The 26,875-nt window shown below is 44.1% G+C and overlaps 2 protein-coding genes across 5 annotated transcripts in view; one reads left to right on the forward strand and one right to left on the reverse strand.

Moving 5' to 3' along the window:
* Nucleotides 1-3,796, forward strand: part of LOC112219678 (phospholipid phosphatase 1) — a 36,624-nt gene extending 32,828 nt beyond the window's left edge. For both annotated transcript variants that reach the window (XM_024381155.2, XM_024381156.2), the window contains exons 4-6: nt 955-1,012; nt 2,836-3,012; nt 3,259-3,796. In XM_024381155.2, the coding sequence (XP_024236923.1) occupies nt 955-1,012; nt 2,836-3,012; nt 3,259-3,381 (358 nt within the window). In that variant the 3' untranslated portion in view covers nt 3,382-3,796. The remainder of the gene's footprint in view (nt 1-954; nt 1,013-2,835; nt 3,013-3,258) is intronic.
* The window catches only part of LOC112219677 (exosome RNA helicase MTR4), a 52,642-nt gene continuing 29,484 nt past the window's right edge, over nt 3,718-26,875 (reverse strand). For 2 of the 3 annotated variants that reach the window (XM_042302059.1, XM_024381154.2), the window contains exons 18-26: nt 26,619-26,747; nt 22,062-22,172; nt 21,438-21,626; nt 17,247-17,410; nt 15,380-15,485; nt 10,416-10,472; nt 9,516-9,678; nt 4,457-4,561; nt 3,718-3,970 (exon numbers count right to left, since the gene is read on the reverse strand). In XM_042302059.1, the coding sequence (XP_042157993.1) occupies nt 3,918-3,970; nt 4,457-4,561; nt 9,516-9,678; nt 10,416-10,472; nt 15,380-15,485; nt 17,247-17,410; nt 21,438-21,626; nt 22,062-22,172; nt 26,619-26,747 (1,077 nt within the window). In that variant the 3' untranslated portion in view covers nt 3,718-3,917. Of the gene's footprint in view, nt 3,971-4,456; nt 4,562-9,515; nt 9,679-10,415; nt 10,473-10,795; nt 10,868-15,379; nt 15,486-17,246; nt 17,411-21,437; nt 21,627-22,061; nt 22,173-26,618; nt 26,748-26,875 lie in introns of those variants that run through there. The other variant, XM_042302060.1, reaches the window with a different exon arrangement.

The following is a 26,875-nucleotide window of genomic DNA, read 5'->3' on the forward strand; positions in this document are numbered from 1 at the left end:
GGCTCTCCCAGTCTCGTGTGGCCCCAGGTCATATTTACCTGGGTGTTGCTCTGGTCTCCCATGGCAGCCCTTCCCCGGTCGAGGGCCCGGTTCTGGGTGTTTTCTTTGGGATGGTAGTCATTAATAGAACAAATAACTGCCTGGTGGATCAAGTGATGAGAGCAGGTCAGATCAACTCCCCAGCTCCTCTTTCTGCAACGTGAGCCTTTCTCTCAGGGAAATGAGGCCCGCTGTCGGTCAGAACCTCGGCTTGTGTGTCCCAAGTGCCTTACACTTGGAAACCTCCCATAGTGAATCAACGTTATTTCGCTATATAATGGTTTACAGGGGGGGTTTTGGGTCCTGTGGGTTGAACATATCAGTCTTCCCTTATTGCTGTACTGTCCTCACATGGTTGATAAAGAGAATTGAATTAAAGGAGTTGAGGTAGAGCTCTCTCTGTGTGATATCTTAACCTGTTTTCAGCCGTTACCACTAGAGAAGCTGTATACAGCTCTCTATTATGACATTAGGTTGGTGGATTATGTTACAGCACTGTGGACTTTTTCGGTCAGTATGGTCAGGCTTTCTCCCAACAACAACTAGTGTCCACTTTGGTGCCAGGAATCCAGGGTGTTGTCTGTGGGCCTGCAGTTATCCCCACTGTTTATCGGTCATTTGCTGGACGGGCGGATGCCTCCGCTGGGCAGCGCTGCTTAAGCAAACAGGAAGACACTAAAGGCGGCCCTCTAACCGCCCGCCCAGGGCAACTGATGCTGTCTCAACCCCCCCAATAACAGACGTCAGCAGACATCCCTCCCCAACTCTATTACCCAGAAAGGGGTGTGTCAGTTTTGCCAGTGTGTGCTTCTGTTGTTCAACAGAATAGGGATTTATCACCAACACTGAGCCGATTTGAAGTGGGTGAATGTGTTTCCCCCCCCCATCCCATGATGCCATTGTGTTATGTTGCAGGCTGTCCTTCTACTCCGGCCACTCCTCCTTCTCCATGTACTGCATGCTGTTCCTGGCAGTAAGTATGCTCTATGGGGTTTCCTCTATGTGCACTCATGTATCATAGAGCTGGGTGATAAGGATAAATTAAACGATGTGCACCAGTTGTTTACCCTTGGCTACCGTTAAAGTTGTAGTTATCAGTCACCAACATTAGAACTTTTCAAACATGACATCTCTCTCGTAGGGCCCTACAGGTTATTGTAATGAATGTCAGCCAAATGTCCATTTTTTGGTTTATCGTCCCAGCTCACATGTATCAATTCATTTAATAGTTTACAGTACGTCATTGGACGTGTTCTATATGAATATTTAATACTTGAAATGCAGCAAAAATACCATGAATCTGATATACGCCGGCGTATGTCAGATTCATATATAAACAATTTTAATGAGTTACAGTTCATAAGGAAATCAGTCAGTTGAAATATTTATTAGGCCCTAAACTATGGATTTCACATGACTGGGCATAAGCCTACCCAATCAGAATGAGTTTTACCACGTACAGAAATACTCAGATGACCCCGCACTGCCAAATTCTCTAAAATAATGTTGGAAGCAGCTTGTGGTAGAGAATTCAATGTTAATTTATCTGGTAACAACTCTGGTGGACATTCCTGCAGTCAGCATGCCCCCACAAAACTACACAATTGAGTAGCCTTGTAATGAGCATGCTTCTTGATATGTCACACCTGTCAGGTGGATCAATTATTATTGACAAAGGACAAATGCGCAAAATAAGCTTTGGGTAAGAAACATTTCAGCTCATGAAACATGGGACCTACATGTTGCATTTATATTTTTGTTCAATATACTTAAAGTAGTACATGGGTCAGATTTAGAGAACTGAATTCACCTCAAGTTCACTACAGTGCAGAGATAAATACAAAGGCCATTACATGCAGCAAAATATCCAGTGCACTGTTGATCTGCACAGTTGCTATGGATGGTCAACAAAGTAGTGTATTTTTGTGAGCTGGGTCTCTGACTCACAGAACACGAGGGTCCCTTTGGTTCATCTTAGGCAGGACTCAGGGTTACAGTAATGCTGAACACAATACACCCTTTCTACAGTATACCGAAGTCCTGACAATCGCTGTAGCAAATGAGTTAAGATCAAACAGCAGTTCTAAAGTTCAAGAACAGAGAGACAAGTCCAGTCTATTTTAAGAAGTGTCGCAGTTTGTTTTCCATTCATGAATACACACCCATTATTGTACAAACGCATACAGAACTGCTGATTTTTGTCCCATTGAACAAAATGGTCCAGAAAGGCCATAACTCAACCATGTACACTGATTTGGAAACTGTATTACATAATTATAAGCAGTCACCTTTGGTGGAAATGGCTGTAAATTGAACATTAGGTTATTATATTACTTGCTTTGATCATTTCTATTTCACTCACTTAACTGTATATGGAATTAAGACATTTAAACTAAGTTTTAGGCCTAGTAAAAACAGCAGACGAAGGCTGATTGGTTGGTGCAGTATGTTTATATCCAAGAGTTGACGCTGCCATGTAGAGCGGTTAGAGTGAGCAAGATCCCACAGCTGCCAGCATCAACATTAGAATGATTTTTACATACACAACCAGAACACAGTGGCAAAATTAGCTTGCACACATCAATGATGGATCAGATCACTTTCAAACAGTAGCCAGCACTTAAACGAACCTCAAGTAGAAAACCAAGAGGATTAAAGCATGTCAACTACTGGTTTCAACCTACAATTGCTCTGGTGACATTGCTATGCAGCAGACACTGTGGTCCTTGTGACATAAAGCAATTATAATAGTAGTAAAAAAACACAAGTCTCAACCCATTTCCACCTGTCTCCCAGCTATACATCCAGGCCAGACTGCAGGCAGAGTGGGCTAGACTCCTGAGACCAACACTCCAGTTCTTCCTGATCGCTGCATCCGTTTACACTGGCCTGTCCCGTGTGTCCGACTACAAACACCACTGGAGCGACGTCCTGGCTGGCCTTATTCAGGGAGCACTCGTGGCCATACTGGTGGTGAGTTAATCACACTGCTTCATTTGGTTAAGGCAATTCAGCTTTATTTGTCCATTTGTTACAATAGAAATTGGGTAGCAGAGCGCACAAGACCAGAGGTTAGAGGGGTCTCCTGACCTATACGTGTCCCACTTTAAAAGCCTTACTTCCTACTAAGTAACCATTCTCTTCAATAAAATCATGAACTGAGGTAGGTCAACCATTTCCCTCCAAAGCATTCCACTGACACTTATCTTTCCCCTGCAGGTATTTTTAGTGTCAGACTTCTTCAAGAAGAGGGTGGAGCCCCAGGAGGATGTGGAGATTCCCCACACCAGCCTGCAAGAGGCGCCCACTAACGGGAACCATTACGACAGCAGCCCCAACTAAGCGAAAGAGAAGAGGAACCGTTTACTGCATGCACATCATACCCCACTAAGGGTCGGACCACTGGGGTGGAAAGAAATTATGCGTCTCAAATGGTACCCTACTCCCTACATTGGGTCCTGGTCAAAACTAGTGCACTATGGAGGGAATAGGGTGCCATCTGGGAATGAAACAGACATGTGAATGTAACCCTGCTTTGTGCTTTCCTGACCTATGACCTGGAGCCAAGCTGTCTGAGCTCCCTATTGGACTCTTGAGTCCCACCCATGTTGCCTTGGCTGGACTGCTACTATTACAGCTTCCTGTGTATTATCCAGACCAATATAATGCATCTTCACCTGAAGCAACAAAACATTGTTTTATCCAGCTGTATGTTAGAAATCACTATACAGACTTTTATTAAAATTGTTGAAGTATGTACAAATGTTGCACTTTTTGGAAAATAAGCCATTTTATGCTCATTAACACATTAAAAAATTGTCTGGATGATGTCAGACACACAAACCAACAAACACAGGTCTTGCAAAGGTTTCACGCAATCACAGATATAAACTGGCAGCAAACACAATATCCCTCTTGATTTTCGTAATACCTATAATGAAAAACAAAAGAAATACATGAGTATAATTGACGTTGAAATTGTTCAATGTACACTGCTGTAGACCATACAGTATCTCCAAGCTTGACTACAACTTAGTCCTACAATCTAGGGTCAAAACTGCACTAGTTGGAATTAGGATTGTATGTATTAAGCTGACAATGTTTGCCTCCATTGACTGCTAAGGATGTTTAGACTTTAGTTTTGTGAGCTGTGTCTTCGTAACAGAATGTATTTTAACTAGGGGAGATGTCTTGACTTTGGGACACAGGCACAACCGATTCTCTGAGCCCTGGTAGTAGTACATGACATTTGAACTCTGGCAAACATGTGAAGATCGGGGGCAGTCAGCAGAAGATATCAGATTACCCTCTGCAGACTTGTTCTCCTACTATTGGTTTAAACTATAGACTTACAGACCACACACAAGCATTCTGTCAGCCTGAAGGCTGCACCCACTAGATGTAGAGCCGATCTTACCCTCCGCAAACTTGTTCTCCAGCTCGGTGTTACCGATGGCCTTGGCTGCTTGACACATCTGACGGAGCAGCTCCTCCAGGCGACGCATGCAGCGGATGATACTCCCTACAGAGACACACAGAGACAGGGTTAGCAAGCAGAAGGTACTCCCTACAGAGACACACAGACACAGGGTTAGCAAGCAGAAGGTACTCCCTACGGACACGGTTAGCAAGCAGAAGGTACTCCCTACAGACACAGGGTTAGCAAGCAGAAGGTACTCCCTACGGACACAGGGTTAGCAAGCAGAAGGTACTCCCTACAGAGACACAGGGTTAGCAAGCAGAAGGTACTCCCTACAGAGACACAGGGTTAGCAAGCAGAAGGTACTCCCTACAGAGACACAGGGTTAGCAAGCAGAAGGTACTCCCTACAGACACAGGGTTAGCAAGCAGAAGGTACTCCCTACAGACACAGGGTTAGCAAGCAGAAGGTACTCCCTACAGACACAGGGTTAGCAAGCAGAAGGTACTCCCTACAGACACAGGGTTAGCAAGCAGAAGGTACTCCCTACAGACACAGGGTTAGCAAGCAGAAGGTACTCCCTACAGACACAGGGTTAGCAAGCAGAAGGTACTCCCTACAGACACAGGGTTAGCAAGCAGAAGGTACTCCCTACAGACACAGGGTTAGCAAGCAGAAGGTACTCCCTACAGAGACACAGACACAGGGTTAGCAAGCAGAAGATACTCCCTACAGAGACAGGGTTAGCAAGCAGAAGGTACTCCCTACAGAGACACAGGGTTAGCAAGCAGAAGGTACTCCCTACAGAGACACAGGGTTAGCAAGCAGAAGGTACTCCCTACAGAGACACAGGGTTACCAAGCAGAAGGTACTCCCTACAGACACAGGGTTAGCAAGCAGAAGGTACTCCCTACAGACACAGGGTTAGCAAGCAGAAGATACTCCCTACAGACACAGGGTTAGCAAGCAGAAGGTACTCCCTACAGACACAGGGTTAGCAAGCAGAAGGTACTCCCTACAGACACAGGGTTAGCAAGCAGAAAGTACTCCCTACAGAGACACAGATACAGGGTTAGCAAGCAGAAGATACTCCCTACAGAGACACAGACACAGGGTTAGCAAGCAGAAGGTACTCCCTACAGAGACACAGGGTTAGCAAGCAGAAGGTACTCCCTACAGACACAGGGTTAGCAAGCAGAAGATACTCCCTACAGACACAGGGTTAGCAAGCAGAAGGTACTCCCTACAGACACAGGGTTAGCAAGCAGAAGGTACTCCCTACAGACACAGGGTTAGCAAGCAGAAGATACTCCCTACAGCCACAGGGTTAGCAAGCAGAAGGTACTCCCTACAGAGACACACAGACACAGGGTTAGCAAGCAGAAGGTACTCCCTACAGACACAGGGTTAGCAAGCAGAAGGTACTCCCTACAGACACAGGGTTAGCAAGCAGAAGGTACTCCCTACAGAGACACAGATACAGGGTTAGCAAGCAGAAGATACTCCCTACAGAGACACAGACACAGGGTTAGCAAGCAGAAGGTACTCCCTACAGAGACACAGGGTTAGCAAGCAGAAGGTACTCCCTACAGACACAGGGTTAGCAAGCAGAAGATACTCCCTACAGCCACAGGGTTAGCAAGCAGAAGATACTCCCTACAGAGACACAGACACAGGGTTAGCAAGCAGAAGGTACTCCCTACAGAGACACAGGGTTAGCAAGCAGAAGGTACTCCCTACAGAGACATAGGGTTAGCAAGCAGAAGATACTCCCTACAGAGACAGACAGACACAGGGTTAGCAAGCAGAAGGTACTCCCTACAGAGACACAGGGTTAGCAAGCAGAAGATGCTCCCTACAGAGACACAGGGTTAGCAAGCAGAAGGTACTCCCTACACAGACACAGGGTTAGCAAGCAGAAGATACTCCCTACAGACACAGGGTTAGCAAGCAGAAGGTACTCCCTACAGACACAGGGTTAGCAAGCAGAAGATACTCCCTACAGACACAGGGTTAGCAAGCAGAAGATACTCCCTACAGACACAGGGTTAGCAAGCAGAAGATACTCCCTACAGACACAGGGTTAGCAAGCAGAAGGTACTCCCTACAGACACAGGGTTAGCAAGCAGAAGGTACTCCAAACAGACACAGGGTTAGCAAGCAGAAGATACTCCCTACAGACACAGGGTTAGCAAGCAGAAGGTACTCCCTACAGAGACACAGACACAGTGTTAGCAAGCAGAAGATACTCCCTACAGACACAGGGTTAGCAAGCAGAAGGTACTCCCTACAGAGACACAGACACAGGGTTAGCAAGCAGAAGGTACTCCCTACAGAGACACAGGGTTAGCAAGCAGAAGATACTCCCTACAGAGACACAGGGTTAGCAAGCAGAAGGTACTCCCTACAGACACAGGGTTAGCAAGCAGAAGGTACTCCCTACAGACACAGGGTTAGCAAGCAGAAGGTACTCCCTACAGAGACACAGGGTTAGCAAGCAGAAGGTACTCCCTACAGACACAGGGTTAGCAAGCAGAAGGTACTCCCTACAGAGACACAGGGTTAGCAAGCAGAAGATACTCCCTACAGAGACACAGACACAGGGTTAGCAAGCAGAAGGTACTCCCTACAGAGACACAGGGTTAGCAAGCAGAAGGTACTCCCTACAGACACAGGGTTAGCAAGCAGAAGATACTCCCTACAGAGACACAGGGTTAGCAAGCAGAAGGTACTCCCTACAGAGACAGGGTTAGCAAGCAGAAGGTACTCCCTACAGAGACACAGACACAGGGTTAGCAAGCAGAAGGTACTCCCTACAGACACAGGGTTAGCAAGCAGAAGGTACTCCCTACAGAGACACAGGGTTAGCAAGCAGAAGGTACTCCCTACAGAGACACAGACACAGGGTTAGCAAGCAGAAGGTACTCCCTACAGACACAGGGTTAGCAAGCAGAAGATACTCCCTACAGACACAGGGTTAGCAAGCAGAAGGTACTCCCTACAGACACAGGGTTAGCAAGCAGAAGGTACTCCCTACAGACACAGGGTTAGCAAGCAGAAGGTACTCCCTACAGACACAGGGTTAGCAAGCAGAAGGTACTCCCTACAGAGACAGACACAGGGTTAGCAAGCAGAAGGTACTCCTACAGACACAGGGTTAGCAAGCAGAAGATACTCCCTACAGACACAGGGTTAGCAAGCAGAAGGTACTCCCTACAGAGACACACAGGGTTAGCAAGCAGAAGGTACTCCCTACAGAGACACAGGGTTAGCAAGCAGAAGGTACTCCCTACAGAGACACAGACACAGGGTTAGCAAGCAGAAGGTACTCCCTACAGAGACACAGGGTTAGCAAGCAGAAGGTACTCCCTACAGAGACACAGGGTTAGCAAGCAGAAGATACTCCCTACAGAGACACAGGGTTAGCAAGCAGAAGGTACTCCCTACAGAGACACAGGGTTAGCAAGCAGAAGGTACTCCCTACAGACACAGGGTTAGCAAGCAGAAGGTACTCCCTACAGAGACACAGGGTTAGCAAGCAGAAGATACTCCCTACAGAGACACAGGGTTAGCAAGCAGAAGGTACTCCCTACAGAGACACAGGGTTAGCAAGCAGAAGGTACTCCCTACAGAGACAGGGTTAGCAAGCAGAAGGTACTCCCTACAGAGACACAGACACAGGGTTAGCAAGCAGAAGGTACTCCCTACAGACACAGGGTTAGCAAGCAGAAGGTACTCCCTACAGACACAGGGTTAGCAAGCAGAAGGTACTCCCTACAGACACAGGGTTAGCAAGCAGAAGGTACTCCCTACAGAGACAGACAGACACAGGGTTAGCAAGCAGAAGGTACTCCCTACAGACACAGGGTTAGCAAGCAGAATGTACTCCCTACAGAGACACAGACACAGGGTTAGCAAGCAGAATGTACTCCCTACAGAGACACAGACACAGGGTTAGCAAGCAGAAGATACTCCCTACGGACAAAGACGAGAGAAGGTCAGCCGGAGCAGAGAGACAGGGATCCGTATGAAAACAGATCAGTGAGACACGGGGCAGTTTGCCTGGAGTCATTCCAATAGAGGATGTGTGTGTATGTAACTAGGGAAAATCAGGGGAGATTGTCAAATGGGGGAGTTGCCTGAAAGTTGAGTGTTCAGTTACGATTCGGCCGAAGACCGTTCCATCTGAACTACACGACAACATGATACCATGAACCCCAACCCTCCTTATAAAAATGCAACCACAGTTTACACAGCTTCACATGGAATCCAGAGCCAAAATCTCAGAAGGATCTGATAACTGAAATATGATCTTGTGCGTCGCAATTAAGAGGGGAGTTGCATATTTTCCTGCTCATGTCAGGGTGAAATACAGAGCCAAATACCAGTCGTATCTCTAGAGTTACTTTGAAGAGAGAATGAGAGCATTAGGGGGGGGTGATCTGTTTCAGCTATTTCTCATCATTTTAAATCCTCTACACTCATGGTGCCTTAAAAGCTACAACCTGGGATTTGTTTTTCAGCAAAACAGCAACTCTGTCACTTGTTTTGGTATACAGCTGGGGGACGGGGTAGGGGAAATGTAACCTATGCATTGCCTATTGCAGCTCATACGAGGTAAAAATCTGTTATTCCCTGAAGTGTACCTCAGAAAGACAGAAACCTTTCCAGCCATAAAGGACTAGGCCTACAGCCAATTCAGAATGCAGAGGAAACCATATATTTCAACATGAGAGTTCATCACCCGGTCTTCTGGCTCTCCTTCCATGTACTACAACATGTCCAGTTTGCAAAACAAATAAAAAGTTATCAACTGCTAGATAGAGACATTGGCCATCAGAAAAACAACACTTGGAAGGCTGTCCATTAGATTGGCTCTGAACTTGTGTTAGGTGAGTTACCTTGCAAGTGGCTCTGGATAGGTATACCTGCTAAATGACTCAAATGTATGGGGCTACCCCACACGGAAACAGAAAACCTACATTTGGAGCGCGCCGTCCATTTCATAGGCACTGGACAGATATTAGAGCGTCGGGAGGTTAGCCAGGTGAGTTACCTTCAAAGACGTCGGTCATCTTGCAGATCTGTGCGAAGGTGGAGCCGTTAGCCCAGGTGTAAACCACGTCCATCAGGTGAGGCTTGAACTTGTCCAGGTAGGTGTCCTCATCCACCTCCAGCTTAGCCTCCGCAGACACCTTGGCAACGCGCTTGGCACACTCCTGACAACCAGACATCCAATTCCAGGTTTTAGTACATCCATATGACAGTCATAGGCTGCGTGCAAAATGTCACCCTATTATTTTCATAGTGCACTCATGTTGACCAGAGCCCTATGGATACTGGTCAAAAGTAGATCACTACATTTGGGACACGTCCAGGTCCCAAAATACATAGCTATAGGGTATAGGCTAACATTTAAACAATTAAAAAAGGGAAAACGAATGAAAAGTACATTGCATATCTTGCACTTTGATTATACAATTTGAGCAAACATCCACTTGCAGGGAGACCCAATCTAATCTTTCACCAAACATCTAGGCTGACAGGTTTCAGCAGACAGACACAGCAGTAAGTCAATAGAATAGGTTGGTTGGATTCCAAGTCAAACACACATTGCAGTGTAGTTAAACATGCCGGTGTATGCCTTGGTTCACAAACAGCATGAGCTAAGTGTTAGAAACCACACATCTGAAAAGCAGACTAAACCAGGCCTGAGGGGTGCATCACAAAGCAGAATTAAAGTGTTGAGTTTGTTACCATCCATATTTAAGTTATTTAAATCATATTTAGAAAAGCCTGCCGCTAAACTAATTGGCCATGGCCCAGATGGCACCGTAATTCCCTACTGTATGCAGTGCACTACTTTTGACCTGGGCTACACATATTGATCCTGCTTTGTAACCTATGCTAACCAGCAGGACAGTGCAGATTCTGCTGCGGAGTGAATAATGTTTACCTGCATCTGTCTCAGAGGTCCAGCCAGCTGCTCTGTCAGCTTGGGCATCTCGTTAACCTGAGGGAAGGAAGAGAACAAAAAAAAACACCACACTGACGTCAGTCTAAAGCTTTGGACACACCGCGACCACCTGCTGGGTGTCAAGGAGCAAACGTGTTTCTGTCAATTCAACATGATGAATCCTTTGAAAAATTGAAAATGTTGGCAGATACTATGGTAAGAGCCACTCTGTAGCAGGATTATTGATCAGTCTCAGCCTTTAGTACTCCTAATAAGAAGTGTAAATGAAACATTACTGCTGCCAGTAGGTTATTGATTTAAGGAGAAACATGCAGTGAGCTAGCTCAGTAATGGGAGCGAGCAGTCTTATGTTTCTTTACCTCATAATTTCTACTGTGTAGTCTTCAGAATGTATCCAGACCTCTCGACTCCACATTTTGTTGGGTCACAGCCTGAATTCAAAACGTATAAAATATATATTTTATTTTACTCACCCATCTACACACGGAACCCCATAATAGCAAAGTGAAAACATGTTTTTTCCCCCGAAATATGAACGCATTTATTGTAAATGAAATAAACCTCATGTACATAAGTATTCATACCCCTTTGCAATGACACTCAAAATTGAGCTCGGCTGCATCCAATTTCCTTTGATCATCTTTGAGATGCCAGTACAACTTGGAGTCCACCTGTGGCCAATTCAATTGATTGGACAGGATTTAAAAATAAAACTGTCTTTAAGGTCCCACAGTTGACAGTGCATGTCGGAGCAAAAAGCATGAAGTACAATGAACTGTCCGTAGATCTCCGAGATAGAATTGATGAGGCATATCTGGGGAAGGTTTTAAAACAAATTATAGAGTGTTGAAAGCTTCCAAGTGCACAGTGGTCGCCATTATTGGGGAAAACATATAGATATATACATCTACCCAGACTGTGGCAAGAGCTGGCCGGCCAACCAAACTGATCAACCGGGCAAGAAGGACCTTGGTCAGGGAGGTGACAAGAACCCAATGACCACTCCTACAGAACTACATCCTTGGCTGAGATGGGAGAACCTGTCACAAGGACAACAGTCTCCACGGCGCTTTATGGGAGAGGAGCCAGACAGAAGTCTTTCTGAGAAAAAGGAAAGACTTGAAGATTGCTGTTCTCTGCTGCTCCCCATCTAAATTAACAGAGAAAATCTGCAAGGAAGAACGGGAGAAAAGCTGATACAGACACACCCTAGACGACTCAAATCGGGAATAACCGCCAAAAGTTATTCTACAAAGTCTTGACCCAGGGGTGTGAATACTTATTTCTGTATTTCATTCTCAATATATTTGTGAACATTTTTAAAAACATGTTTTCACTTTGTTATGGGATATTGTGTGTAGATGGGCAAGATTTATATTTAATACATTTTCAATCCAGACTAACAAAGTGTGGAATAAGTCAAGGGGTATGAATACTTTCTGAAGGCAATGTAAATGTTTCTTCTCAAAAGGTCATGGATGACCGCACTGATGACCTTAGCCTTTTCTCCAGCCACCTCCACTCTAGCTGGCTAAAAGTCTGACTGGTAAAGGTCACGGATGACCGCACTGATGACCTTAGCCTTTTCTCCAGCCACCTCCACTCTAGCTGGCTAAAAGTCTGACTGGTAAAGGTCACGGATTGCTGTCCACCATTGTTATCCTTGCTAATAGTAGGTCAAATATTGTTAAATTGACTTAAGGCGAAATTAAGTCAAAACCATGATTACATACATACATCACCTCAGGAGATGCACTGCAGTACTTAATACAGCTGGTGGCCACACCAGATACTGACTGTTACTTTTTGATTTGGAGTCTGCAGCATTGTGACGTATTTGTAGGCATATCATTGGAAGATTGACCATAAGAGACTACATTTACCAGGTGCTCGCTTGGTGTCCTCCGTTGCAATTATTGCGTAATCTCCAGCTGCATGTATTTTCCCATGTGATTCAGAGGAGAAACAAAACTGCCACGAATGACTTATCATCGAATAGATATGTGAAAAACACCTTGAGGATTGATTCTAAACAACGTTTGCCATGTTTCTGTCGATATTATGGAGTTAATTTGGAAAAACGTTCGGCGTTGTAATGACTGAATTTTCGGGGGGTTTTCTTAGCCAAACGTGATGAACAAAACGGAGTGATTTCTCCTACACAAATAATATTTTTGGAAAAACTGAACATTTGCTATCTAAATGAGAGTCTCCTCATTGAAAACATCCGAAGTTCTTCAAAGGTAAATTATTTTATTTGAATGCTTTTCTTGTTTTTGTGAAAATGTTGCCGGCTGAATGCTAGGCTTAATGCTATGCTAGCCATCAATACTTACACAAATGCTTGTGTAGCTATGGTTGAAAAGCATATTTTGAAAATCTGAGATGACAGTGTTGTTAACAAAAGGCTAAGCTTGTGAGCCAATATATTTATTTAATTTGCGATTTTCATGAATAGTTAACGTTGCGTTATGGTAATGAGCTTGAGGCTATGATTACACTCCCGGATACGGGATTGCTCGACGCAAGAAGTTAAACAGGTCAACATTCACAAGACCGCAGGGCCAGACGGATTACCAGGACGTGTACTGCGAGCATGCGCTGACTAACTGGCAAGTGTCTTCACTGACATTTTCAACCTCTCCGAGTCTGTAATACCAACATGTTTTAAGCAGACCACCATAATCCCTGTGCCCAAGAACACTAAGGTAACCTGCCCAAACGGCTACCGACCCGTAGCACTCACGTCTGTAGCCATGAAGCACTTTGAAAGGCTGGTCATGCCTCACATCAACACCATCATACCAGGAACCCTAGACCCACTCCAATTTGCATACTGCCCCAACAGATCATGCAATCTTCATAGCACTCCACACCACCCTTTCCCACCTGGACAAAAGGAACACCTATGTAAGAATATTCATTTACTACAGCTCAGCATTCAACACTCTAGTACCCTCAAAGCTCATAGATAAGCTAAGGACCCTGGGACTAAACGCCTCCCTCTGCAACTGGATCCTGGACTTCCTGACGGAGCGCCAAGTCTAGGTCCCAGAGGGTTTGAAACAGCTTCTACCTCCAAGCCATAAGACTCCTGAACATCTAGTCAAATGGCTACCCAGACTATTTGCAGTTCCCCCCTTACACCACTGCCACTCTCTGTTGTCATCTATGCATAGTCACTTTAATAACTCTACCTACATGTACATACCACCTCAAATAATCTGTGCCCCCTCACATTGACTCTATCGGTACCCCACCTGTATATAGTCTCGCTATTGTTCTCTCACTGGTGCTTTTTAATTACTTGTTAAGAATTATTATTAATTATTTTTTTTAACTACATTGTTGGTTAGAGGCTCGTAAGTAAGCATTTCACTGTAAGATCTACACCCGTTGTATTCGGCACATGTGACTAATAACATTTGATTTGACTTTGAAGAACATCATATATAAAAAAATATACTTTGATTTGTTTAACACTTATGGTTACTACATGATTCCATGTGTTATTCTACAATGTAGAAAATAAGAAAAATGAAGAAAAACCCTTGAATGCGTAAGTGTGTCCAAACTTTTGACTGTTACTGTATATATGCACACCAAGAGGTTGGAATAACAGTGTGAAAATGATGATCATGTCCTTTTAGTGTAAGGCCTGTGGTAAATTAGTTAAGACTAATAAGAAAGTTACATTAGTTCAAAGGGAAACTCCACCCAAAAAGTATATTTTTGAAAACTAGATTTCTGACATGCAAAACATTTTGGGACTACATCAACAATGGACTAATGAAATACCAAAACATTGTTTTGGGGTGGAATTTCCTTTAATAGACCAATAGGAAATCTCTCTGCCAATAACAGATCATTTTCAGTTTTCCCCTCCCCACTCAGACCACTCAGTCTTAGCAAAAGTCTTGCTTGAGAAATTGCTGTTTGCTAAGAAGCTATTTTTGTTTTCAATTAAAATGGTTGAAAACTCAGTAAGGTAATTAATTACTCAAAATTGATTTGATATTGAAAACTGCTGCATTGGACCTTTAAAGGTCAGTGGTGAAGTGAAAGTCTACCTCCTGCAGATGAGGGGGGGATACAAGACCGTTACTCCAATTTTAGTCTTTATAAAGATTCCCACTTGTTCGTGGGAAATAATCATTGGTGTGACTATCGTGATCCCATTTCCCACTCTCCCATGGCAGTGCCTCAGCAGCCACCCCCAGCTCCCTCTCTGTGCCCTACTCCCAAGCCTATTGTAGCTCTGGCTCAGTGCCCTGGGTGGCGCCCCATTAACCCCTGATGTTTTTAGCCTGTCATGAGATCTTCTCTGCCTGCCTCAGCCCTCATCAGCCTCTCCAGCAGCAGCAGGTGGAGAAGAGGGAGCAGCTGCATAAATATCATCATACAACACACTAAAGCCTTTATGCGGGGCGACAGGACACTGGACGACAGCTGCATGTGAATGTCACAGAGCTGATCTGCTAACAGACAACAGAGAGCGCAATAGAGCGAGAGAGAGAGTGTGAGACTTGCAGGCAGTAGAGATGACACACATATAGAAGCCTAAATCTAAAATTGCAGTAGTATAAGCCAGTAGACATGACAATACACAAACACAGAGCTAGACCCTTAAATGTAGTGCTGACATGATGATGCGCACACGGCACTAGACCTTTTCTCAAGAATACACCTGTACGGTCATTACACGATGATACACACGGAGCTAGAAAGAGCAGCATTTCACACCCCACCACTAAGCTGGGACACACCCTTACTGAGGGCTGCCATACTGGGACCAGCAGTGAAGAGGCTGTGGCGCTGTGTCGTCCTGCTTACAGAGAACAATGAACACTCAGAGGGGAGTGTTGTAGAGTGTGGGGAAAGAAGATGGCTGCTTATCAAAAGTATGTTTTAACGGATTACGCAGGAAAAGGTGTGCGACTTACGTTCTCCTGGAAGATGAAGACGCTGAGGAGAGCAGTAACCTGTTCTGCTGACAGATCGTTGAACAGGCCGTTGAACACCATCTCAGTCAGTAGAAGCTCATCAGCACTGGATCAAAAACAGGTCTCAGACCAGTCAGTGTTTTTTTAATAGCATGTCGAGACAGATAACTGTTCTAAGAACAGCTGTACACCATCTCAGTCATCAGCAGCCAGGGGTTAAAGCAACAACAAAAAAGAATCCCATGAGAAACTTAAGCAGATCGCAGATGGCTTGTCTGGGGCCAAGTTAACGTCAAATTTCATGTAAGAAAGTCATGACCATTTCATTTTTGTGTGTATTAAACTGCCAAGTCCAGTCCTCCCTAGGAAAATGTTATATATATATATATAACTAGGCAAGTCAGGAAAGAACAAATTGTTATTTTTAATGAAGGCCTAGGAACAGTGGGTTAACTGCCTTGTTCAGGGGCAGAACGACATTTGAACCATGTCAGCTCGGGGATTCAAACTCGCAACCTTTCGGTTACTCGTCAGACGCTTTTAGGATGCCATTGTCCCTTGGAGCTCTTGCGTAGTGATGGGCATTCCGAGTCTCTTCTGTGAGCCGAATCATTTGGTTTCATTCACCTAAAGGAGACGTTAGTTTGGCTCCCAAACGGCTCTTTGTTCAGTAATTTACCCAAACCATTCATTTAAAGCCTAAAACATTGCTAACCATTATGTCAGATTGTGAAATGTTAGTTGAAATACATTTTTACCTGACCAAATTATTAGATGGCAGCAAAATGAACGTGGACCAGAACAAGTCTCTCCCTCACTCTCGTTCCAGCATGGAAAAATGACCATCTTCAAATAAAATTTGTTTTAAAAAATTTTTAAAAAATAAAAAATTTAAATCGATATATTTTTTTTAAATGTATTTTCGTTTTACCATTATTTAGGCCTTTTTTTATATCCCTTTATTCCCCCCAAATTTTGTGGTATCCAATTGGTAGTTACAGTCTTGTCCCATCGCTGCAACTCCCATACGGACTCGGGAGAGGCGAAGGTCGAGAGCCGTGCATCCTCAGAAACACGACCCAACCAAGCCGCTTCTTGACACAATGCCCACTTAACCCAGTAGCCAGCCGGGAAAACACCGTACACCTGGAGACCGTGTCAGCTTACATGCGCCCGGCCCGCTACAGGAGTCGTCGGAGCGTGATGGGACAAGGATATCCCCACCGGCCAAACCATCCCCTAACCGCTGGGTCAATTGTGCGCCGCCCCATAGGTCTCCCGGTCGCAACAGAGCCTGGACTCTAACCAGGATATCTAGTGGCACTTCCATAGACCACTGTGTCACTCAGGAGGCCCCAGATAATGTTTTTATAATTTAATCTCCAGATAATCGATGTCCCGAATTCAAAAAGCAATAGTAACAGTATTGAAATTAGGCAGCCAGGTGAGCGGCTCTTTAAAATACACCACGGTTACCGGCGTTCAAAAAATGGCTGATGGTTTGCGAACAACTACACTACTGTTGCACAAGCTGCTTCACCATGCTTGAAACTCTGTTTCTAACGTGCAGTTGTAAAACGATGCCACTCGTGCAATTGAAGGACTAAAAAAATGACATGGTAAACAATGGGAGAACTGGGATCCCCTCTTTTTAACAAAGGCCACAACTGCTTTCAAATGCGTTTTCCCACGATTGCATTAACAATTGTTCCCACGATTGCATTAACAACAAATTCTACACTTTTGACTACTTTACCCAAGTAAATTTGTGAGAGCAAAAACATGGAGAAAGAGGCAACAAAAATAAAACCAATTTTATAAGGCCCTATTTGGGTGAAGTGTTCCCGGTGGCTTGTCTTTTCCTTACCTGCTGATCTCACAGGCCACTCGGCCCTTCATTTCGATGACATCAGAGGAAGTCGCAAACCCGAGACGCCTCAGGACGCGCTTCCTGCACTTGAGCTCGTCCATCTGCAGCACGGTTCGAGCCTTCTTCAGCTCCCGCTTGGCCCCTTTGATATCCCCCGCAATCTGACATACAGACACAGGATAACATGACACTTAAAACCCAGTGCGCCCTAGTAAGGAACCAGAAAATATGACTGATCTCAGTGCTAACAACCAGACCATAGACCGCTTTCAAGGAAACAAATATGTACATTTGTCATTAGGCTGAACAATCCATTTAAAATGTACCATTTTATGCATATCATAAGGCCATATTGTGATGTTTCGAGAGTCCAGATGAAGATTTGTCGTGCATGACTGAAGCTGCAAACTGTGGCATTCAATCCAATCAGAGCTCAGCCATAGTCAAGACTGACAGCCGAGGCGGAGGTAGTGTTGGTTAACTGTCTCGGTCTGTTACAGGCAGCTGTTTTCCTCTCCACCACACACAGTGCCCAACAGTCCCTGCTTAAAACCATTATCCAATTACAGGCTCACCCATCACCATTATATCATGCTGCAAGGAGAGTCTGACTGACAACACGGGGAAACTAGACAACACCAGTATTAGGCAACCTCAGTCGGCACAGATTTTTTATATACATGTGTTGTGGAGAATACAGGAGATGTGGGCGCCGATTGATATCACTTAGTAAAGTAAGATACGGATAGTGTTTGAAAAATCTGGATATTCGAAATAGGCCTACATGTTTTTTTCAATGTATGTTTTTAACCGGAGCATTGCAGCTTTGATTAACCAACATTTAATTAGTCATTTAGCAGATGCTTCTATTCAAAGAGATTCAGGGTGTTCACACTACGTCCCTTACAGACCATTTTTGTGAGGTGTGAACACTCCAAAAGCGAACTGAGACCAATCGAGAGGTGGTCCGAGTTCAGTTTGAGGGGTCTGCTGAGTTCCGTGGTACCTTTTTGAAGGACAGTGTGAACACAAAGCACCCTAGGTTCACTTGTCATTATTCCCGCACCACACACCGGACTACTGCAACACTGTTTCCACTGCCATAACGCCATTGGTGCCATAAATGAGAAGATGAGCAGGTTCGTGGGAAAAAAGCTATGGATGTTGATTAGCGATTGTCAAGGATGCACAGAAAGTAGGTTTTGGGTTTAGATTATTTGTTTGCAATATGTAATCTATAGGCTGAGAGAGCATCATAAGTTGGTCATTCAATTGTGGGGTTTGAATAGTGTGCGAAGACAACATATTTGACGAGAATTACAACATAGGGTACAAAATCAATTCTAGGGGCAGTAGCTTACATTGGATGTACAGCATTAATTAATCTGCAGTTATTATTCTGTTATTTATTCAGTTACCATTCATATTAAATGTTAATATTATCTTCTGATGACAATTATGTATAATATTTTAACTAAATGCAATCTATCAGCTTCCAACTGTAAGTGGGCATAACTAGCTGTCCAACAACACATTCTGATGGAATGGCAGAGTGCATTAAGAGAATGTTGGAAAAATATATTGGTTTCTCCTAAACATAGCAATGTGAATGCAAAGAGGACTCGTACCACAAAGTAGGTGAAGTGAACTGGCAAATGAGTTAAGTCCTCATTCAAAGGCAAGGGGGTGTGTCTACAAAGAGAACTTCTTATTTTTTTACCTCAAGAGTACACTTTAAAGAGGACTGAGATCAGTACTTATAAAGAGGCCTGTGTGTGAAAACAGATTACAGTAGTTAATGCATACATTTTCATACCCCCCCCCACAATATACTGGTCCCCCATGGGAGTCGAACCCACAGCCATGGTGTTGCAAGCACCATATGCTCTACCAACCGAGCCAGACAGGACCCATACACATAAACAACAGGCTACACACGTGAAGGCCACCGGTCGGCTACCAGTCTTTCTCTGGGTCACACGTCATAAAACCTACATTGAAAGGTATGCTGTTAAATTCAATTGAAATGTCATGGTATATCCTTGCAGTATGTAACAAAGTCAAACGGATATTTTTATAACATTTTGAAAAAGCCTGTGTTAAAACAGGCATTTCATTTTTTTGGTGTGGGGGGGGGTGAACACTCACAAGTTTCCAATACTAAACGTCCGTTCGGATATTCGAATAACCATGCACGTCCCTAGTGTAAGGTTATGCCTATGAATTTTATTCAAGCCCAAGTCAACCCAGAAAAACCACCCAGAATGGAACCAGCTTTGTGTTACTAGTGAAAGTGCACGTCTGTTTGAGTCTTTCCTTCTGTAGCAGGCTGATCAGTCGTGCGGTGGTCCAATCCCAGAGGCCAGGCAGAGGATTGGAGATCTTTTTCGAGCAGGTGTAAATCTCACGTCATGCCTAATCAAACATGGTGTGTCTGTGTGTAATCTGGTTTACAGGGCTTTATCCCTTCCCTTGCGCAGACATGTAATACATCCCACACACAGAGATAACAGAGGTCATGACCCCCCCACCCATAAGGAGGTTTCTGAGACCCCCCCTCCCCTAACCGGCAGGGTAGCCTAGTGGTTAGAGCATTGGACTAGTAACCGGAAGGTTGCAAGTTCAAATCCCCGAGCTGACAAGGTACAAATCTATCGTTCTGCCCCTGAACAGGCAGTTAACCCACTGTTCCTAGGCCATCATTGAAAATAAGAATTTGTTCTTAACTGACTTGCCTAGTAAAATAAAGGTAAAATGTAAAAAAAATTTTTTTACATAGCACTGTGATAAAGTCGCTCTCACTACACTGGAAGTTTATAGGAATACGACTTTTGGATCGTGAAAACATCTATCATTACATGTCAGATTTCAATACAGGCCGATGTCATAACGCGGGTGGTTGTCTTTGGAATGAGCCCAACACACTTCTCCTATTTGTCTAACTCTTTGGTTCAGGGTGCATTGCATGGAGCCTTCGCATTGCCTCTGAACATCAGACTTCACTCTGCGAGGCACATCAATCTGCAGATTGAACATGGTGAGATTGTAAACTCCTAAATTGATAGTGCAGTTTGTTTAGGCAATTTTACAGCCAACTACCTACTTCACATGCTGAACTGTACTTGTATTCTTGTATGTAGCTACCCAGCAAGCCCATAGACAGCATTACATGGGTTTTGTAGTCAACTTGAGCTGCAACAGATTTCCACATGTTGCTACCAACATTATGACAAAAGGAAACATTTGTTCACAACAACAGAACATGTCACGTGTTATTCAACACTGGAAATGACAGGTGGTTTTGAATACATTTTTCCTTTTGGAACATGGAACTTTTTGGGCTTCCCAACCAAATTCGCATAGAAAGGCGTTATAAATCTGTCACTCTCATTGAAACAAGTCTAAGAAGCAGTAGATCTGTTCTATGGTCTTTTGGTTTTGTACATCAGCTTCAAACATGTGAAAATACAATATTCCTGGTTATGAAAATTATATTTCACAGCGGATTAGATGATTCTATACTTGGTTGTTTTGTCACAAACTGAAATTACGAAAATACTTAATTTTTGCAAACAGGAAATAGCGGAGCAATTTCTTCATAGTGCTCTTTCAACACGCATCCTCTCACAGGTACTTGGCAACACAAATATTAACTTTATTCCTCATTTCATAAATATCTCCCTTCTTGGCATTTTAGAGCTAGCCAATTAAAAGAGACAGTCGGTTGGTGCTGAATGTTCTGTCAAAATTAGATGAATGAATGAGAGCGATCTCATTTCCATCAGATATTGTACTTCACCACACCCTATGTCTATTTCTGTCAGTAAATGGCCGTTTCCAGCTCAGGCGGACAGGAAGAGACCGAAAACAATTGTTCTGATTTAGGCTAGATCTACTTAAGTGACCTTGGGGTGTGGGCACTTGGAGGATTTAGTACAGAACCTTTGATTTACGTCAACAGAAAAAAACTACGTTCAAAATCATTCAAATATTTTTCGTCAAAGACAATGTTTCTTGAACCACAACCTATCCACAAAACACAATACTCATCATAGCCCCACTGACAAACTATCAATCATTACTTACTGACAGAACATTATATGGTGCCAGCAATACAGTGGGCAGTGTGGCCCTACAGGACATGAACCAACCAACCATCCCAAATACCACCACCCCACCCATCCTCACCAGGGCTTTCCTCTCGCAGAGGGAGTAGACGGCCTCCAGGCTAGGGTCAGAGTGCATGGGGTGGGAGTACATCCTGTGTTCAAACGCCTCCACCTTCTGGATGACCTTCTTCAGGCCCGGGTCCTTAATGCCCATGTCATCGATGGGGTCCAGAAGGGGAACGCCGTCCGGGAACCTCTTCTGCACCTCCTGTGTGGTGGAGACAGGACCAGAGAATGATCCATGAGAAAGCCTTTGATCACCGTTGACAAATAGATGTATTCTATCTACAGTACCAGTCAAACATTTGGACACCTTTTTCTTTCTTTTTACTATTTTCTACATTGTAGAATAATAGTGACGACTTCAAAACTATGAAATAACATTAGGACTCATGTAGTAACCAAAATGTTTATGATAAATGTTTCTCGTGGTGTTGTCCCCTCCAGGAATGCAAACTGGCGAGGGCCCCAAAAAAGTGACAATTTCTTTTGCGCAGATTTTTTTCTATTGGTGTAAACTGCAAGGAAATGTGCCTATTTTCAGAGTTGGGTTGTCACAATACCAACATTTTACTAATGATGTGATACCAGGCTATCACGATACCGAGAAGTAGTTTGTAGTTTGATACCACGGAGTTCTCACCTGTATGGATTTGAGCATGCTCTGTCTGTTGTCATAAGGCCGCAGGTCTTTGGGGCTGTAGAGACGAACTGAACTGATTGAGGTCAGGAGGTGGAGCATCACAGGAACCACCTGATCAGAAGTAATACAAAATCATAAGTATATTAGTTGATGCATACAGTTGCTACACAAACACATATGCATCTATTTACTTAGTATCAAACAATGTAGCTGTCATCATAGCTATCATCATTGACTGAGGCAGGAGATCCTGAACACTAACTAATGGGGTTTTAAATGCTTATAAAGAACTAAGACGCAATCCTGTCTGCTGCTATGTCTACGGGATCTGTATATTGGCACAAACTGCAGAACACCTGATTCAACTAGTCAACCTCTCCATTTAAATCAAATTTGATCCCCTAGTCTGTACTTTTTAATGCCAGAAAAGCCACTGGATACTGGCCTCCAGTCCACACACGGACGGCACAGGCTACAGAGGAGCTGGAAGAGCTTGGGGAGAGAGGGACTTTGCCGTACTTTGACAGTGAAGGGGAAGATATGAGGGAGAGAGTGGGGAGAGAAAGAGAGGCTTTGCTTTGACAGAGGGATTCATCGTAACGCGTTTAACAGGAGCGAGCCCAGAAAGCAGTGCCAGACAGCATTTCAGCTAGAGTTTAAGGGCTCCTCTGAGATATGGAAGAATAATACGAGACGAGAGACAGGCAGGCAGCTAAAGTCATCCAGATCTAGACGGGGCTCACAGGAGTTTAGGACAGGAGGACTGCACTAGTGCAAAATGGTGGAAACGTGCACAGTCAGCAAAAGACGCAGCAGTTTTAAAGCATGGTTCTTGGCAAACTTCAAATACTTTGAGCGTTCGATTTAGCCTGCCTGGAGTGCCAGGTGGGCGAGTGTTGCAGTTGAGAGTTCTCTATTGGTTCCATTGCAACAGGCAAGCTCAATCATGCACAGATACAGTATTTGAAATGATTCAAACAGTATTTGAACCCAGGTCTGGTGGTATTTGGGTAGAAGACAGCCGATATAGTGAGAAGGGTAGACAGAGAGAGCCAGGGGGATATGGGATATATGAGAGAGGGAGAAAGAGAGGGATGAAATCAGATTTTTTAAAGTGTCTGTGGCCATATGAACATAAACTAAAACAGAGTGTGTGTGTGTGTGTGTGACTGGATATGAACCTAAACTGAGAGAAGTCTCAAAGTTTAAATGGTGTCTACATTATCTGGAAAAACCAAAGGAAAATCTATGTTTTACACAAGGGCCATCGATCCCGACCATTCATGGGGTTTCAATGTGAGCATGAACATACTGTATCAATGTTTTACACAAGGGCCATCGATCCCGACCATTCATGGGGTTTCAATGTGAGCATGAACATACTGTATCAATGTTTTACACAAGGGCCATCGATCCCGACCATTCATGGGGTTTCAATGTGAGCATGAACATACTGTATCAATGTTTTACACAAGGGCCATCGATCCCGACCATTCATGGTGTTTCAATGTGAGCATGAACATACTGTATCAATGTTTTACACAAGGGCCATCGATCCCGACCATTCATGGGGTTTCAATGTGAGCATGAACATACTGTATCAATGTTTTACACAAGGGCCATCGATCCCGACCATTCATGGGGTTTCAATGTGAGCATGAACATACTGTATCAATGTTTTACACAAGGGCCATCGATCCCGACCATTCATGGGGTTTCAATGTGAGCATGAACATACTGTATCAATGTTTTACACAAGGGCCATCGATCCCGACCATTCATGGGGTTTCAATGTGAGCATGAACATACTGTATCAATGTTTTACACAAGGGCCATCGATCCCGACCATTCATGGGGTTTCAATGTGAGCATGAACATACTGTATCAATGTTTTACACAAGGGCCATCGATCCCGACCATTCATGGGGTTTCAATGTGAGCATGAACATACTGTATCAATGTTTTACACAAGGGCCATCGATCCCGACCATTCATGGGGTTTCAATGTGAGCATGAACATACTGTATCAATGTTTTACACAAGGGCCATCGATCCCGACCATTCATGGGGTTTCAATGTGAGCATGAACATACTGTATCAATGTTTTACACAAGGGCCATCGATCCCGACCATTCATGGGGTTTCAATGTGAGCATGAACATACTGTATCTATGTTTTACACAAGGGCCATCGATCCCGACCATTCATGGGGTTTCAATGTGAGCATGAACATACTGTATCAATGTTTTACACAAGGGCCATCGATCCCGACCATTCATGGTGTTTCAATGTGAGCATGAACATACTGTATCAATGTTTTACACAAGGGCCATCGATCCCGACCATTCATGGTGTTTCAATGTGAGCATGAACATACTATATAAGACAACAAATTAACATACAGTGGGGCAAAAAAGTATTTAGTCAGCCACCAATTGTGTAAGTTCTCCCACTTAAAGATGACAGAGGCCAGTAATTTTCATCATAGGTACACTGTTGTCATAAGGCCGCAGATGAGGGAAAAAAATCCTGAAAATCACATTGTAGGATTTTTAATGAATTTATTTGCAAATTATGGTGGAAAATAAGACATGTAACTTTTTTTTTTTAAGAGGCTCCTCTGTCCTCCACTCGTTACCTGTATTAATGGCACCTGTTTGAACTTGTTATCAGTATAAAAGACACCTGTCCACAACCTCAAACAGTCACACTCCAAACTCCACTATGGCCAAGACCAAAGAGCTGTCAAAGGACACCAGAAACAAAATTGTAGACCTGCACCAGGCTGGGAAGACTGAATCTGCAGTAGGTACGCAGCTTGGTCTGAAGAAATTAACTGTGGGAGCAATGATAAGGAAATGGAAGACATCCACTGATAATCTCCCTCGATCTGGGGCTCCACGCAAGATCTCACCCCGTGGGGTCAAAATGATCACAAGAACGGTGAGCAAAAATCCCAGAACCACACGGGGGGACCTAGTGAATGACCTGCAGAGAGCTGGGACCAAAGTAACAAAGCCTACCATCAGTAACACACTACGCCGCCAGGGACTCAAATCCTGCAGTGCCAGACGTGTCCCCCTGCTTAAGCCAGTACATGTCCAGGCCCGTCTGAAGTTTGCTAGAGAGAATTTGGATGATCCAGAAGAAGATTGGGAGAATGTCATATGGTCAGATCAAACCAAAATAGAACTTTTTGGTAAAAACTCAACTCGTTGTGTTTGGAGGACAAAGAATGCTGAGTTGCAGCCAAAGAACACCATACCTACTGTGAAGCATGGGGGTGGAAACATCATGCTTTGGGGCTGTTTTCTGCAAAGGGACCAGGACGACTGACCCGTGTAAAGGAAAGAATGAATGGGGCCATGTATCATGAGATTTTGAGTGAAAACCTCCTTCCATCAGCAAGGGCATTGAAGATGAAACGTGGCTGGGTCTTTCAGCATGACAATGATCCCAAAGACACCGCCCGGGCAACGAAGGAGTGGCTTCGTAAAAAGCATTTCAAGGTCCTGGAGTGGCCTAGCCAGTCTCCAGATCTCAACCCCATAGAAAATCTTTGGACTTGAAAGTCTGTGTTGCCAAATACTTATTTTCCACCATAATTTGCAAATAAATTCATTAAAAATCCTACAATGTGATTTTCCGGATTTTTTTCCCTCATTTTGTCTGTTATAGTTGAAGTGTACCTATGATGAAAATTACAGGCCTCTCATCTTTTTAAGTGGGAGAACTTGCACAATTAGTTGCTGACTAAATACTTTTTTGCCCCACTGTAGCACACAAGCTAATTTCTCCTGAAAACAGAGATAAAATATGTGTTCCATGTCCATTACGTGGTTGTTGCTTTAAGTTAAAGGGAAGCTCTGGGACACAGCACAGCAGCAGTTTCACCATTAACGACTTGGCCATGTTTGATTTCCTTCAGGCTCAAGGACAGTTACAGTGTAGTAACCCCTCCCGTAAATGACTGTGTGTGTGTGTGGTCCACATTCTAGAAAGAACCACTTCAAACTGTTGGATTCCATCCTGCGGCAGACCACCAAACCAGGAGTACATAGTATCCACTGGTATTATTGTATCATTGCATTGGCTATGTCTGAATTAGCAACCCATCAGGTCTTTTGACTCTGTGTGAGGCCATATAGGGTCAAAAGTAGTGCACTAGGGCACTGGTTCCTCCCCCTCAATCATTGGGGAACATCCCACACCTTTCTCCCCCTGCGATTCTATACATTTCACCATGGGGTGGATTTTTCCTGCAATTCTACACATTATGCCAGGTCTAATGTGCTGTTGGAGTGACTCAAACATTACAATACATATGTGCAAAAAAAAAAAAACTAGCTAAAAACTGGAAGCTGACATGGGCTAGATCTGGGCATTTTTGACAAATTATAAATAGCTCTGCAATTCCTAATTAAGGTCTACAATACCCAATTTCAAAATTGCACCTTGTGCATTCTACTATCACAACTTAAGAGTAAGTTGAAAGCCTGAGTTCCCTAAAACTAAAAAAATAAAGGAACCACGTCGTCGTCCCCCATATGTACCCACCTGCATTTCCCCCTTCTCCCCAGCGGCAGCGGGTTTGGCAGCCTCTGTGGCGGTTTTCTTCACACTCTCCTTACTGCAGTGGACCAGCACCTCTACCACGTATAGAGGGTCTGCGTCACCCGTTATGGCCTGGAGGGAAACAATCACATACCCTCAACATGGGTGCAACACTAAGCATTATGGGGTAACCTGAAGGACAACAAATGCGTAAAAACACAGAGCCCCAAAACACATGCTATAAAAACACACGCTGTAAC

Source organism: Oncorhynchus tshawytscha, linkage group LG20 (genome assembly GCF_018296145.1).
Source record: "Oncorhynchus tshawytscha isolate Ot180627B linkage group LG20, Otsh_v2.0, whole genome shotgun sequence".
Taxonomy (NCBI): Eukaryota; Metazoa; Chordata; class Actinopteri; order Salmoniformes; family Salmonidae; genus Oncorhynchus; species Oncorhynchus tshawytscha.